The 12,465-nt window shown below is 40.2% G+C and overlaps 1 protein-coding gene across 4 annotated transcripts in view; it reads right to left on the bottom strand.

Moving 5' to 3' along the window:
• The window catches only part of SLC15A1 (solute carrier family 15 member 1), a 49,246-nt gene that overhangs the window by 13,302 nt on the left and 23,479 nt on the right, over positions 1-12,465 (bottom strand). For all 4 annotated transcript variants that reach the window (XM_022576895.3, XM_089899214.1, XM_089899215.1 and 1 more), the window contains 10 exons: positions 11,202-11,284; positions 8,849-8,935; positions 8,218-8,307; positions 6,437-6,481; positions 6,250-6,282; positions 6,080-6,168; positions 5,476-5,557; positions 3,572-3,691; positions 2,374-2,517; positions 1,507-1,556 (listed from right to left, as the gene is read on the bottom strand). In XM_022576895.3, coding sequence (XP_022432603.1) covers positions 1,507-1,556; positions 2,374-2,517; positions 3,572-3,691; positions 5,476-5,557; positions 6,080-6,168; positions 6,250-6,282; positions 6,437-6,481; positions 8,218-8,307; positions 8,849-8,935; positions 11,202-11,284 — 823 coding nt within the window. The remainder of the gene's footprint in view (positions 1-1,506; positions 1,557-2,373; positions 2,518-3,571; positions 3,692-5,475; positions 5,558-6,079; positions 6,169-6,249; positions 6,283-6,436; positions 6,482-8,217; positions 8,308-8,848; positions 8,936-11,201; positions 11,285-12,465) is intronic.

The following is a 12,465-nucleotide window of genomic DNA, read 5'->3' as shown; positions in this document are numbered from 1 at the left end:
TGGTGACTAATTAATACTATATTGTATACTTGAAATTTGCTAAGAGATTGGATCTTAAAATTCTCATAATATAAAAAGGGTAACTTTGAGGTGATAAATATGTTAATTAACTTGATTGTGGTAAATATTTTACAGTGTATACATGTATCAAATCATCACGTTGTATACTTTAAATATATATGATTTTGTCAATTGTACCTCAATAAAACTGGAAAAATCATAAACCAAAAAACCAATGCTACGATTGAGATAGGAAATGCACTAAACCTATAGATCAATTTGGGGAGGATTGACATCTTTTCTATATTAAGTTTTCTAATCAATGAAACCAACATATCTCTCCATTTATTTAGGTCTTCATTGATTTCTCATCAGCCTTTTGTAGTTTCAGCTCTCAAATCCTGTATATGTCTTATAAGATTTATAATTAGTATTTCATCACTTTTTTTTGAGCTATGGTAAAAGGTATAGTTTAAAATTTTCAGTTTCCAATCATTTATTGCTAGTATATAGAAATATGTTCGTTTTGTTGTTGGCCTTGTATCCTGTAACCTTCCTAGACTCACTGATTCTATGGGCTTTTTCTGTAGCGGCCTTGGGACTTGTTTATGCAATCCTGTCTTCTGTGAGTTGGGATAGTTTTATTTCTTCCTTTCCAGTCTAGATGCTTTTACTTATTTTTCTTGCCTCATGGCACTAGCATCCAGAAGGATTGTGAATAGGAGTGGAGTGGACAATCTAACCTGGTTCCTGATCTTAGGGGGAGAGCATTTAGACTTTTGCCTTTAAGTACAGTGTTAGCTTGGATTTTTTTAGATGTACATTTTCAGAGTAAGGAAGTTCCCTTCAGTCCCTAGTTTGCTGAGAGTTGTTAAATGAATGGATGCTGAATTTCATCGAATGCTTTTTCTGCATCAACTGATATGATGATGCGGCTTTTCCTCTTTAGTTTATTAAGATGATGGATTTTATTTATGATTTAAAAAACATTGAACCAGGGCTTCCTTGGTGGCGCAATGGTTAAGAATCCGCCTGCCAATGCAGGGGACACGGGTTCGAGCCCTGGTCCGGGAAGATCCCATGTGCCGCGGAGCAACTAAGCCCGTGAGCCACAACTACTGAGCCTGCGCTCTAGAGCCCGTGAGCCACAACTACTGAGCCCACGTGCCACAACTACTGAAGCCCACGTGCCTAGAGCTGGTGCTCCACAACAAGAGAAGCCACCGCAATGAGAAGCCCACGCACCGCAACGTAGAGTAGCCCCCGCTCGCCGCAACTAGAGAAAGCCCACGCGCAGCAACAAAGACCCAGTGCAGCCAAAAATAAATAAATTTAATAAATAAATAAATTAATTAATTTTTTAAAAAAACATTGAACCAGCCTTACATTCTTGGGGTAAACCACATACTCTCATTTTATATCCTTGTTATAGTTGAATTTTACTGTGGGTATACATTAGTTATGTAAGAAGCCGATATAACTTAAGTTTTAAAGAAATACACATACCTGATTCCATTTTTTCCATTTTCTGGCTTCTGGTTAAGGCCATCCTTTACCTGAGAAAGAAAACATTTTCAAATCTAACTCATCAGAATAAGTTCAGAAGGAGAGTGATATTGGCATTTATCTTAGGAGCTAAGGGCACCATGATTACACTTGCTGGGCTCCATTCTTCAGCCCTGGTTCACCTAAAGTTAAGATGAGCCTCTACAACTTTTCATGCTTGCTTTCTAGTGGTTCCACAGAACACTGCTCTCCAAGAATTTAGGGCAAGCCACTCAACAGTTCCCTAATTAAACACATTACCAAGAAGTCTTAACTCCATATCACAGTTCTGTACAAGCTCACTTAAATTCACCTTACAGAATACGCACAACTCCTTCATTAGGTCAACTACACCTTCATAGCTTCTTTATATGCTGACTGGAATATCCAGATACCTATATTTTGTTATGAAATCATTTTTATGCATTTCTATTGCTTTTACCTGATGTATTCACTCTATTTTTTTAGAGACGGCTCTAATTTCCCAATTACTCAGTGCAAATTTTTTAAATGAATGCCATTAAAGATATATTTGAAACTTTATCTCAAAAAGTCTCTGAGAATCCACACAGGTACTCTGTGTGACCTGTGTGCACATACGCAATACCATGCCCAGAAGGTCTTTTTAAAATTTGTAAAATTACTATTAACCCTTCTCATCCACCAGTCAAACCTTTACTGGAAGTCAAATGACTGTGTCCTTGAAAAAGGAAGAATTGAGGATTATCTAATATAATACTACATGGGGAGGAAAAAAAGTCACACCACTAAAAGGCCGTGTCTCCAATAGCACAGTCAAGAGTCAGCTGCAGGTGTCCAGCTACTTACCACTTGGTAATTGTTTGGGGCCCAGACTAGAAGGGTATGGCGATGGCCCTGCTCAAAGTCTGTTACTGGAGTGAGTAGTGATCCAGTAGAAGAAATGTTTATACTTGTCAGTTTGTCTGCACTGAAAGTCATAAATTCACTTGTCTATAATGGGGGGAAAGGAATCACAGTTAATACCAGAGCCTTATTCTGCACTAACACTGTCATGCATATTATTGGCATTCCCAGGTCATGTTCATACACATCCAAAAATGCCTTGATGGGGGCTGGCATTGGTTTGTCTCAGCCCCCGCCCTAGCCCACCCCTGTGGACTCTATCCTGAAGTTGTTTAGCATTACCACAAGAATTATGATTTTCATCCAGCATTTTACTTTCATTTTAGGAAGATAAATGCTATGGAAATTATTTCTACCATTGGGCAAAGAAGAGCATTGAGGAAAAGCAACAACCTGGGTGAAAATCAATACTGGGCTTTCCCAAGCACCGGGAGTCAAACATTCTTTCCTCCTTCACGATTATTAGTTCGGCAAGATCTAAGGGAGTGGTTCTCAATGGTGGCTGACCAGGAATGTGACCAGTTAAATCAAAATTTCTGGAGTTGGGCTGCAGGCGTCAGAATTGTCAAAGCTCTCCAGACTTAAGGTTGAGAAGCTCTCATCGAGACCAATGACCATCCATCCACAGTAGGGTTTTCCAGTCTCAGCACTGTTGGCATTTGGGGCAGATAATTCTTTGTTGAGGGGGCTGCATGTCAGCATCTCTGGCTTCTACATAGGAGACTCCAAAAGCACACTCCCAGTTGTGACCATTAGAAATGTCTCCAGAGATTTCCAAGTGTTCCCTGTGGGGGCTATTTTGATAGCTCTGGTGGAGAACCGCTGACCCAGAACCTTGCTATTTAAAGTGTGGTTCCACGTACCGGCAGCAGCAGTGTCACCCGACAGCTTGTAAAAATGCAGCATTTCAGACCCACTGGTCACAAATCTGCATTTTAACAAGCTCCCCAGGTGATTCACAGACACATTAAAGAGCACACTGGTCCAGAGTGAAGCCAAAATGAGATCAGAGATGAAGACATTTCACTTCTGGGCTCATCTTTCGATTTACACAGGAACAAAGAAGATCGGCTTCTCCAAATCCTATTGTGATAACTCAGGTCAGAAGAGGAAAAAGAAAGTTGCATTTCCTTCTACTTACTTGAGACATCTGGTCAAGTGTCACTGTCGTTCCAGGAAAATATATATTCATGCTATCATTTCCTATATTCAATACTTTAATTTGGACTTCATTTCCTTTGGGGAAGACGGGAAGAGTTTTCTGAGCAAAATAAAAGAGAATTGGCAGTGAGGTCTTCAGTGCATACCAAAGATGACCTTAACCGTGGCACTGGAGTCACTTTCCCCCTGGCCGAGGAAGGTGGACTGGCTGAGGCACACAACGTACCCACCACGAAGCCCAGGAGGCCTCCAATCCTGCACTTCATGGCGCCCATAGAAAGTGATGCTCAGACAGAACATGGAAGCAGTCAGCAAGAGGCTGCTCTCGGTCCTACCTAGCCACCTCCAGGTCAGACCTGGTCAAAGGATGCCAGGGTATGAAGCCTGATACCTGAGGGGTCAGAGTAACCGTCGCCTAAATGAAGGTTGATCTTGTTGTAGCACCTGAGGTCTGCTCTCCCTCGTAACTGTAGAAGCTCAGACCTCAGCCCTGGACATAGTGCTCTGAATATCCCCTCACAATGCTTGGGAGCCCCCTGCCTCTCACCCTGCTCAGGGTTTCTGCCTTTTCTCTCAGATCCCAGTGTCACTGAAGTAATCCACATCTATTTTAGCCCCACAATTCATTTCCCACTAGCATAAAGCTAGTGATGTCCCAGAGAAAGTGAGCACATCCAAGCTCAAGGCAGCATTACTGACCACAGCCAACAGGTGGAATGACCCAAATGTCCATCCACAGATAAATGGATCAACAAAATGTGCTATATCCGTATGAAAGACTATTATTCTGCCTGAAAAAGGAAGGAAATTCTGACATGTGCTACAACATGGATGAAACTTGATGACACCGTGCTCAGTGAAATAAGTCAGACACAAAAGGACAAATACTGTATGGCTCCCCTTATATGAGGTACAGAGAACAGTCAAATTCAATGAGACGAAATAGAATGGTCATGGCTGGGGGACTGGGGGGACGTAGAATGAGGAGTTGTTGTTTAATGGGTACAAGGTTTCAGTTTTGCAAGATGAGAAGTGTTCTAGAGATTGAGGTCACAACAATACGGATGTACCTAGTGCTACCAAGCTGTACACGTAGAAATGGTTAAGACGGCAAATTTTATGTTATACATATGTTACCACGCTTAAAAATTTAAAGAGAGAGAAGGGAGGGAGGGAGGGAGAGGGACAGAGACAGAAACAGAGAAAGAGACAGAGAAAAAGAGAGACATGGGGGTGCAGGGGTGGGAAAAGGAGGGGAGGGGAGGGGGGAGAGAGAGAGACAGAGAGAATGAGAGAGAGAGAGAGATTTTACTTCTCATCTTACATACTACCTAACACCCTGTTTCTGAGAGCTGCTCTCAGACGAACAGCATTAGGAATCTAGTTCAGTCCCATTTTGAGTCCAACAGACGTGTGGATTAGCTTGGGAACTAACCATCATCAGGAATGTTAGGATACAAAAGGCATCTTCCCATGAACAATTTCCCACTACAATTTACACATTTTTGAAGGACTTTGTGAGTGACGAACCTCTTTTAACCAGATCTCCTAGGAGTTTAAATAGCAAAAGAACAAGTTCCACAAACTTCCCTCCCCTTATAAAAACCGTATTATAAACGGAAGCCCCTGTGTAACTGCCATCTAAGTTTTCTCCTAATTGAGTGCACCCTTTTGGCCCTATTCCTGGCTGCGTCCTTTGCAATGACAAGAACCCACAGGGCACGCTGACTGAAAGGGACTGTTTTGCCCTGCAGCGCATCGTCCACAGCCCCAGGACTTAGTTTATCAGCAAATCCCTGGCCTCCCTCATCCTCCCAGTCCTGGAGAAGGATGCTCCACCAGACCCACCAAGAAAGGCCACTGGAGAATCAGAAAGCAGCTCACCTCGATTTCCACCTGCACAATTGCAGCTGCCACAAAAGCCATGGAAGCCAGGAACATCCCAACCGTCATCTTCTTCAAGGAGCTGGCGGGACAAGCAGAAGGGTGGCTCTCAGCCAGCCGCAGGCGAGCAAGCTGACAGTAAACCCACAAGGGAAGCGCTCCTCTCCCGCCCGCCTCCCCCAGACAAAACCAACTCCCCTCCAAAACACGTGGATTCCAAGCGTCTCTCTGTCTCTTATTCATGACCAGGACTAAGGAGGATAAATGTTACAGCTTCTCATCTGCATCTGGACATTTAAATTCTAGAAACTACTTTGGACCACAGTTACTATTTCTATCATCTACACATACAAGGGAGCCTTAATGAGAGGCTTTTTCAGGGTGCCATTAACAGCACTTTTATTTTAAGGGCAAATTTTCAGAAACGTCAGCACATAAACATCTGATTCGAAAATATTTCTTTGAAAACTCCCTCACGTAGGTGGCGTCATGGGAGAGGAGCCAGACATTCTTTCTGCTGAGGCTCTGGGAGCTGAGGGAGCGCAGCCCATTTGCAAAGCCCTGGGACACATGGAGTCCGAACCCCGACCCGAGGGTCACCTACGTGAAATTGAAGCCACATTTTGCGATCAGAGGATACACCACAGCATCCATGATGGGAACCAGGATAACGATCAGGATGGCGTTCACGGTCTGCAGAGGAAGTGGAGAGGAGCTGTTACTGCCTCAGCGGTGGCTCTGAGCTCTGGAAGCGACTTAAATATTTTCTCTCACCTGCATCTGATCTGGCTGAATTTCAATAATTCCCTAAAAAGAGGGGGAAAATCTTATTGATAAGTTCGCACAGAGGATCAGTTGGGGGGTTGGAATGTTATGAGAGAGAAGCAAAAAGGGGGCAAAGGGGCTAAAGCAAAGGAATAGGGACCAGGGGCCGTAAAATAGCTCCAGGTCCCAGACTTACAATTTTCCCATTCATAGTTGTTGCCTGCAGCGTCCACCTGGAGCCCTTAAAAACAAGTTAAGTTTACTGCGTCATCTGGGAATGCGGGTTTTAAGCATTTTATAAGTCAGTGTGGAGTCTTTTCCAAATCAGGAATGAGGTCTGAATTGCTATGGGGTTTAAAGATGTTTTTCAGTATCAGGCTCCTCTCCCAGTTCCACTGTGATTGTAGGTAAGAAGAAACAACTTGCATTTCTGCTGTTCAGTTAACAACAAATAGTACTCCAACCACTCATGGAGAGCCTACAGAGTACCACTTTGAGATAAGCCCTCCTTCATAGAGACAGAAATGCATTTCTGAGGTTTGCTGCGAAGCTGACGTCACCTGCAAGGTGAAAGCATCTTCACACCCTGAGGCTATTTTATGTTTGCTGGGATCACTGTTTCAGGAACATTATTACTGTTAAGAGCCTACTGTTATGTTAAAACACAAAAAAACAAACAAAAAACAAGAAGGGAGTATCATTGTCATTAAAGTAAATTTTAAGAAGTAAAATGGTGATATAACGCAAATGTGAAAAAAAAAAAAAAAAAAGCCTATCGTTGACAGCCTAGGTTGTCCTAAAATGTAATTCCATCAAGAGAGTGATGGATTTAAACCTGGGCAGCCTACTTATATTCAACCTATTTTGTAGTAAAAGATGATGCAGGACTGTACAAGTATATGTTATATATTCCATGGAGAACTGGATATGTGAATTTTTCAACATAATCTATCATCTCTACTAGGAGAACATCATCGAAAGTCAGGAAATATGCCACCGGCTGAGTTTTTAATACAAGCCAGTCACTGATTACTTACTATACATTCTCTCTTTTGATCCTCACAGTCTTGTCCTGGGTTATTACCCTTTCAGAAGGGTTAAGGGATTACGCCAAGTCACACAGATAAAAGGTGTTCAGTGCATTTCTAGCGCAAGCCTGATTCTAATAACCAGTTCCCGCCCAACATGCAAAACTTGTTCTTAAGATGTTGGTCTAAATTTCATACTTACAAATAAGGAGATTAATGTCTATTCTCAGTTTTTTCCAAGAGATGGTTTACCCTTTTAATAATCCCTCCTGTACAATAAAACCATACACGTGTGTAAATTTCTTCTTAAACCCCGGTTTCTAAAAGAAAGGATAGCTTATCACTTTGGCTACTGAGCATCATGCATTGGGTTTTCTAACCCTATTTAGAAAAATTCCTAGGCACGCATCTTCCAGCTGTGGGAGAAAGAGCAGGGTGACAAGTCAATGATGTGTTCTAGCTCCTGCTCTGATTAGAATGACTTTAGCAGGCATTTCACATTTCTGGATGGTGCTTCTAGCCCAAGAATCCCATTTCAGCGTGGAAGATATCAAGTCCCTCTCAGTCTAAATATTCTGTGTATCCCATAAAAGACAGTACAGCTTTTACATGCTGTATCAGGAGAAAAGCTCTGAATTCTCAATTTGGCTGGCAGGAGTCCTGGATACTTGTCTTTCCCAAGGCTCCTCTACTCGACCCCGCCTACTTTTCTTCATTGTTTTGTCACAGAAATGTGGATAGAACCCTCTAGATAATTTTAAAAAAAAAAAGGGAAAGAAAGAAAGAAACCCTAGGTGATCGAACAGTTACCAAATAAATGAAATGTAAAAAAGGAACTGGAAAAGAACATTTTCAGGAGCTAAATACTAAGTAGGTACAGCTTGCCATGCGGTAATGCCCAAAGAATGTTTTGTTAATGAAGATGCACAGAAACACAGTTTCATATTACCTGCTGATCAAACAAGGCCCAGAACATGGGGAGAGGAACATACAGGAACATCACTCTTGTAACCATCTTAATTTGAGAGATGAGCTGCTCCTGCAGTTGGAGTGAATGCGGGGACAAATCAGACGTGACCTGTGCCAGAGCTCTCAGCCAATGCTATTTTCAGCGTAGACATATTTGCATCTAGAGACAAGCTGGGAGATGAGTAATTGTTCCAAGAACCCTATCACAGGTTTCTTTAGAAAACCCCAAATTCCTAAGGGGTTGAAAATAAGAGTGAAAACATCTTTAGGAGGTAAATTATTCAAATTTAAGTGTAAATTCACTAAATGTAAATCCCACCACCATCACTTAACCCTTCGATATTCAAACTAAAGTTATGTGGTCATAATGACATATAACTAATGGCGGATTATTCCACATGAATAACTATGAAGAGGTAATATTGTTTCCAGATAAATTATATCCATTGTTTCTCAAGGTCTTTTCAATATAAATAAGCACTCTCACACAGAGTCTTATTTAAAATGCTAATAAAGTTTATGAAGATACGACTGATAATTCTGTCCATGTAGCCTATTTAATAATACGCATTACGATCACTGGGGCTGTTGAGGCAGTAATCATCACTTACGTCGTATTTCTCGTTAGCCCAGTCCAGCCAATGCTCCCTCTTGGGAAATTTCTTACTCCGATGCCTAACCCTATTTTTGATGGCAAACTGAAGGAAGGAAGAACAATCAAGTTTCAAAACAGAACTGATTCCTTTATCAGTGCAACACATTTCAATGAAACTCCCTTTAATGGAAGACTTACAAGAGAAGCAAAATATAAAATTGTAGATGTTAGTATAATGATGATGCTAAAGGCATGACATGCATTTATTTCAAACCTCTCACTAACGGAGAGCGTTTGAGCCGGGGTAAACGAAATCACGCTGTTACTTACTACTTTACTCTCCGGATTCTCTAGAGAGGAGCGTTCAGTAGAAATACAACACATGACACATTTGCCATTTGAGTTTTCTGGTAGCCATGTTAACAAGTAAAAGGGAAACAGGTGAAATTCATTTTAAATATATTTTATTTAACCCAACAAACCCCAAATATGGTCTTAACATGTACTCAATGTTAAAAAATTAATGAAAAAATTTACATTCTCTTTTCATACCAAGTCTTCAAAATCTAGGGTATACTTCACGCTTATGCCACATTTCAATTTGGATGCTAAATTTTTACCAGAAATGTTTGATCTGTATTTACACTGTCTAAAATTTATGCTTGAAAAACTAGACTTACACACCTAAGTTGTTTCAAACATATTTAAAAGCTGTCCAATAACTGAATTGAGTACTGGTTTTGAAATTTAAGAGAACCCACTACATAGAAATATGTGTATAAGAAATTACATAGTTTAAATTAATTTAAGTGAAATCCAATTTAAAATTCTGTTCCCCAGTTGCACTTGCCACATTTCAAGTGTTCGATAGCCACACGTGGCTAGTGGCTACCATACTGGATGGTGAAGGCCTATTATAATGTATTACAGTCACACGAAGGAGAGGGAGAACTCACTACATAGAAACAGAAGTAGAAGAAAATAAAGATTATAGTTGAACATACTTTAAAACATGGTAACACTGATCCAAAAAACATACCTACCTACCACCACCCATTACAAAATTAGAGGCTTCCAAGATTCCTTGTTTGTAAGATGCCTTTAGGAAAGCAAAGTGCATTCACAGTGATGTAACAGCAGGAGAAGGCGATGGTGATGCCAGCTGGGGACATGCATGTGACTTTGTGACTTAAAAGCAATAACTCAAAGCTACGAGGTGACTTAGGATGCTGGGAAATAACAATATCATTTTCATGACTAAATAGCTTGAAATTGTTCTTTTGGCGTTGGGGCTAAGTCATCAGTTACTTGGGAAGAAAGAACTTAGAGATCACTGGAATTGGATCATTCCTATTAGACTGGAAAAAGCTTTGTGGTGGGAATAGTTCCAATGTTAGAGGAAAGTGTAGGAGGAAAAGGGAATAGCAGCGAGGCGGGAGAATTTTTGACTTTGATAAAGTATACACGTATAGTTTAACACAATAACACCAGGAAAAGGGGAAAGTAAGTGACTAAAATTATCTTAAGGCTGCCTTTACATCCAAAAGATTACCCACACTTAAAAAAAATGAGTGACACATTACTCCCCGATTATACAATGTAGATATTCCTTAAAAAAAAAAAATGGGTAGCACATTTGAGAATAAAGTTATTTGACTCCATTATTTAAAAATTCCCACACTCAATATTGATTTCCTGCCTTAAAATGTGCCTGTGTGGACACATACCGTGTAGATGCACATGGAAGAAACCATATTCCGCATGTTCCTATTTGGTGAAATAGTCTTGGAAACAAGACTTCTGATGTCTGCATAGTATGACATAGATGCACTATAAGTTAAACACTGTTCTATTTTCAGCAACTTGCTGGACTTCAATCTTTGTCATAAATTTTTTCCTAAGTATTACATACATTGATAAACTTTTCATGTGAAGCTGTGTTCATTTTTAAAAGTTATTTTCTTGGCCTTAGTTCTTGCACGTAGGATTACTGACACTTTCCACACTTCAGACTCTGGATATACACTATGAAACCAGACCTCTCCATTTTTGTTTCACTGCTCCCTGACAAACATCAGATGTTGTCTATCATTTTAAGAGGTAAAGAGTCCCTTTGATTTGCTTTTCTATCACCACTGATCTTATTTTATAAGTTCAATAGCCATTTCCATCCCTCCCTTTTTGAGTTCTGTTTGTGTCCTTTTCCATTTGGTGAGTTTTATAAGAAACTTCAATTTATCAAAAAAGGAAAGAACAAGAATAAAATGTCTAAAGGAAAGTCAAAGGTTCATTGAATTTTAATTTAAAGGAGGTAGAAGGCTCTGGGGTGACTAAATGTGATTGAGAGAGAAGACTACTGAAATACTTACCCCAACACACCTGGCGACTTTAGCCATGACATTACCCTGGGGCTGGACCTTCTTGTACATTCCACTGCCAATGACAAATACAACTGGGGAGGGCAAAAGAAGATAAGTCAACAGGGAGTTTGACAGAACTATCTGTGAACTAGAATATGTGTTTTTATTTGAGTTACAACCTTGTTTTGGAGATACCGGGATTACTCATTAGTGTTGGTTTACCTCCCTCTCTCCTGGTTTCCAGAGTGCTTTTGATTCTAATGATCACAGCAGCTTCTGAGTAATATTATACTGTGTTCTCATATACAAACATTGAAGCCTAATACTATCTCCTTCCCAGAGCTTGGGGCAGCTTGCAGACACTCGGTAGAGCTATTTGAGCACAAGTTCTATCCCTCTTTACAGGGATAAATGCTTTCACAAAGCAGATTAATGCATTATTCTACAAATACATAGAACACAGCTTTAATTTTCTGGCTGCAATAGCAAGAGAAAGTTTCTTCTTTTTTTTAAATCTTCAGACAAAAATAGGAACTAATCTGTTGAAACTTCTACTTAATCACATATGGCAGAATTTATTCTGTGGTCATGGTACAGAAACAGTTACCATTAATTGCATGTGCAGTTACAGTTTTACGAAAAGTTAAAAAGTTCTTTTTCAATGAGGCCATTCTTCCATGGACCTTCTTAGAAAATGTATAATACTGTGAAAATAATTTAGGGGGAAAAAAAAAGCCTTTCTGCAAGAGACTCTGAAAACCACAATCTCTATGCTGGGATTTCTGATTATCCAATATCACAATTCAATAATTTTAAAACATCGACGAATTGCTTGACTTCTACTTGTTTTCCCCAATTTAAGAAGACATGAAGTTTTGACAGGTGCCAACTCTCAAGCATATCTCCAAGTGTGTGCCTGGATTGTAGATGTTCTTTACAGTTAAAGGAAGAGGAGTTTACTTGTATTCTCACCCAATGCTAATTTCCCTCAATCCAGACATGGAATACCCAGCTGAGTACTCCATTTGAGTTTACCTCTTTTTGTCAACCAATATTTTAATCTTTAAGCTTCTGATTAACTAATGAACTTGTTCACGCATAGAATTGTTGCCGATAGGAACTTCTAGAGAGGATGGTAAGGCATAGGATTTGGCCTCTTCTCAAATCCATTATAAGAAAAAGCATAATCTTTGATGTAAGGATGACTCATAGGGACGAAAAGAGAATTTACCTGATGCCAATTTAACACAGCATCTGGCATAAAACAATCGTT

Source organism: Delphinapterus leucas, chromosome 18 (assembly GCF_059928025.1).
Source record: "Delphinapterus leucas isolate spDelLeu-1000000601 "Yukka" chromosome 18, BTC_Dleu_Yukka2, whole genome shotgun sequence".
Lineage (NCBI taxonomy): Eukaryota > Metazoa > Chordata > Mammalia > Artiodactyla > Monodontidae > Delphinapterus > Delphinapterus leucas.
Note: the sequence above shows the minus strand (reverse complement) of the source record. Positions and strands in the feature narration are given on the sequence as shown.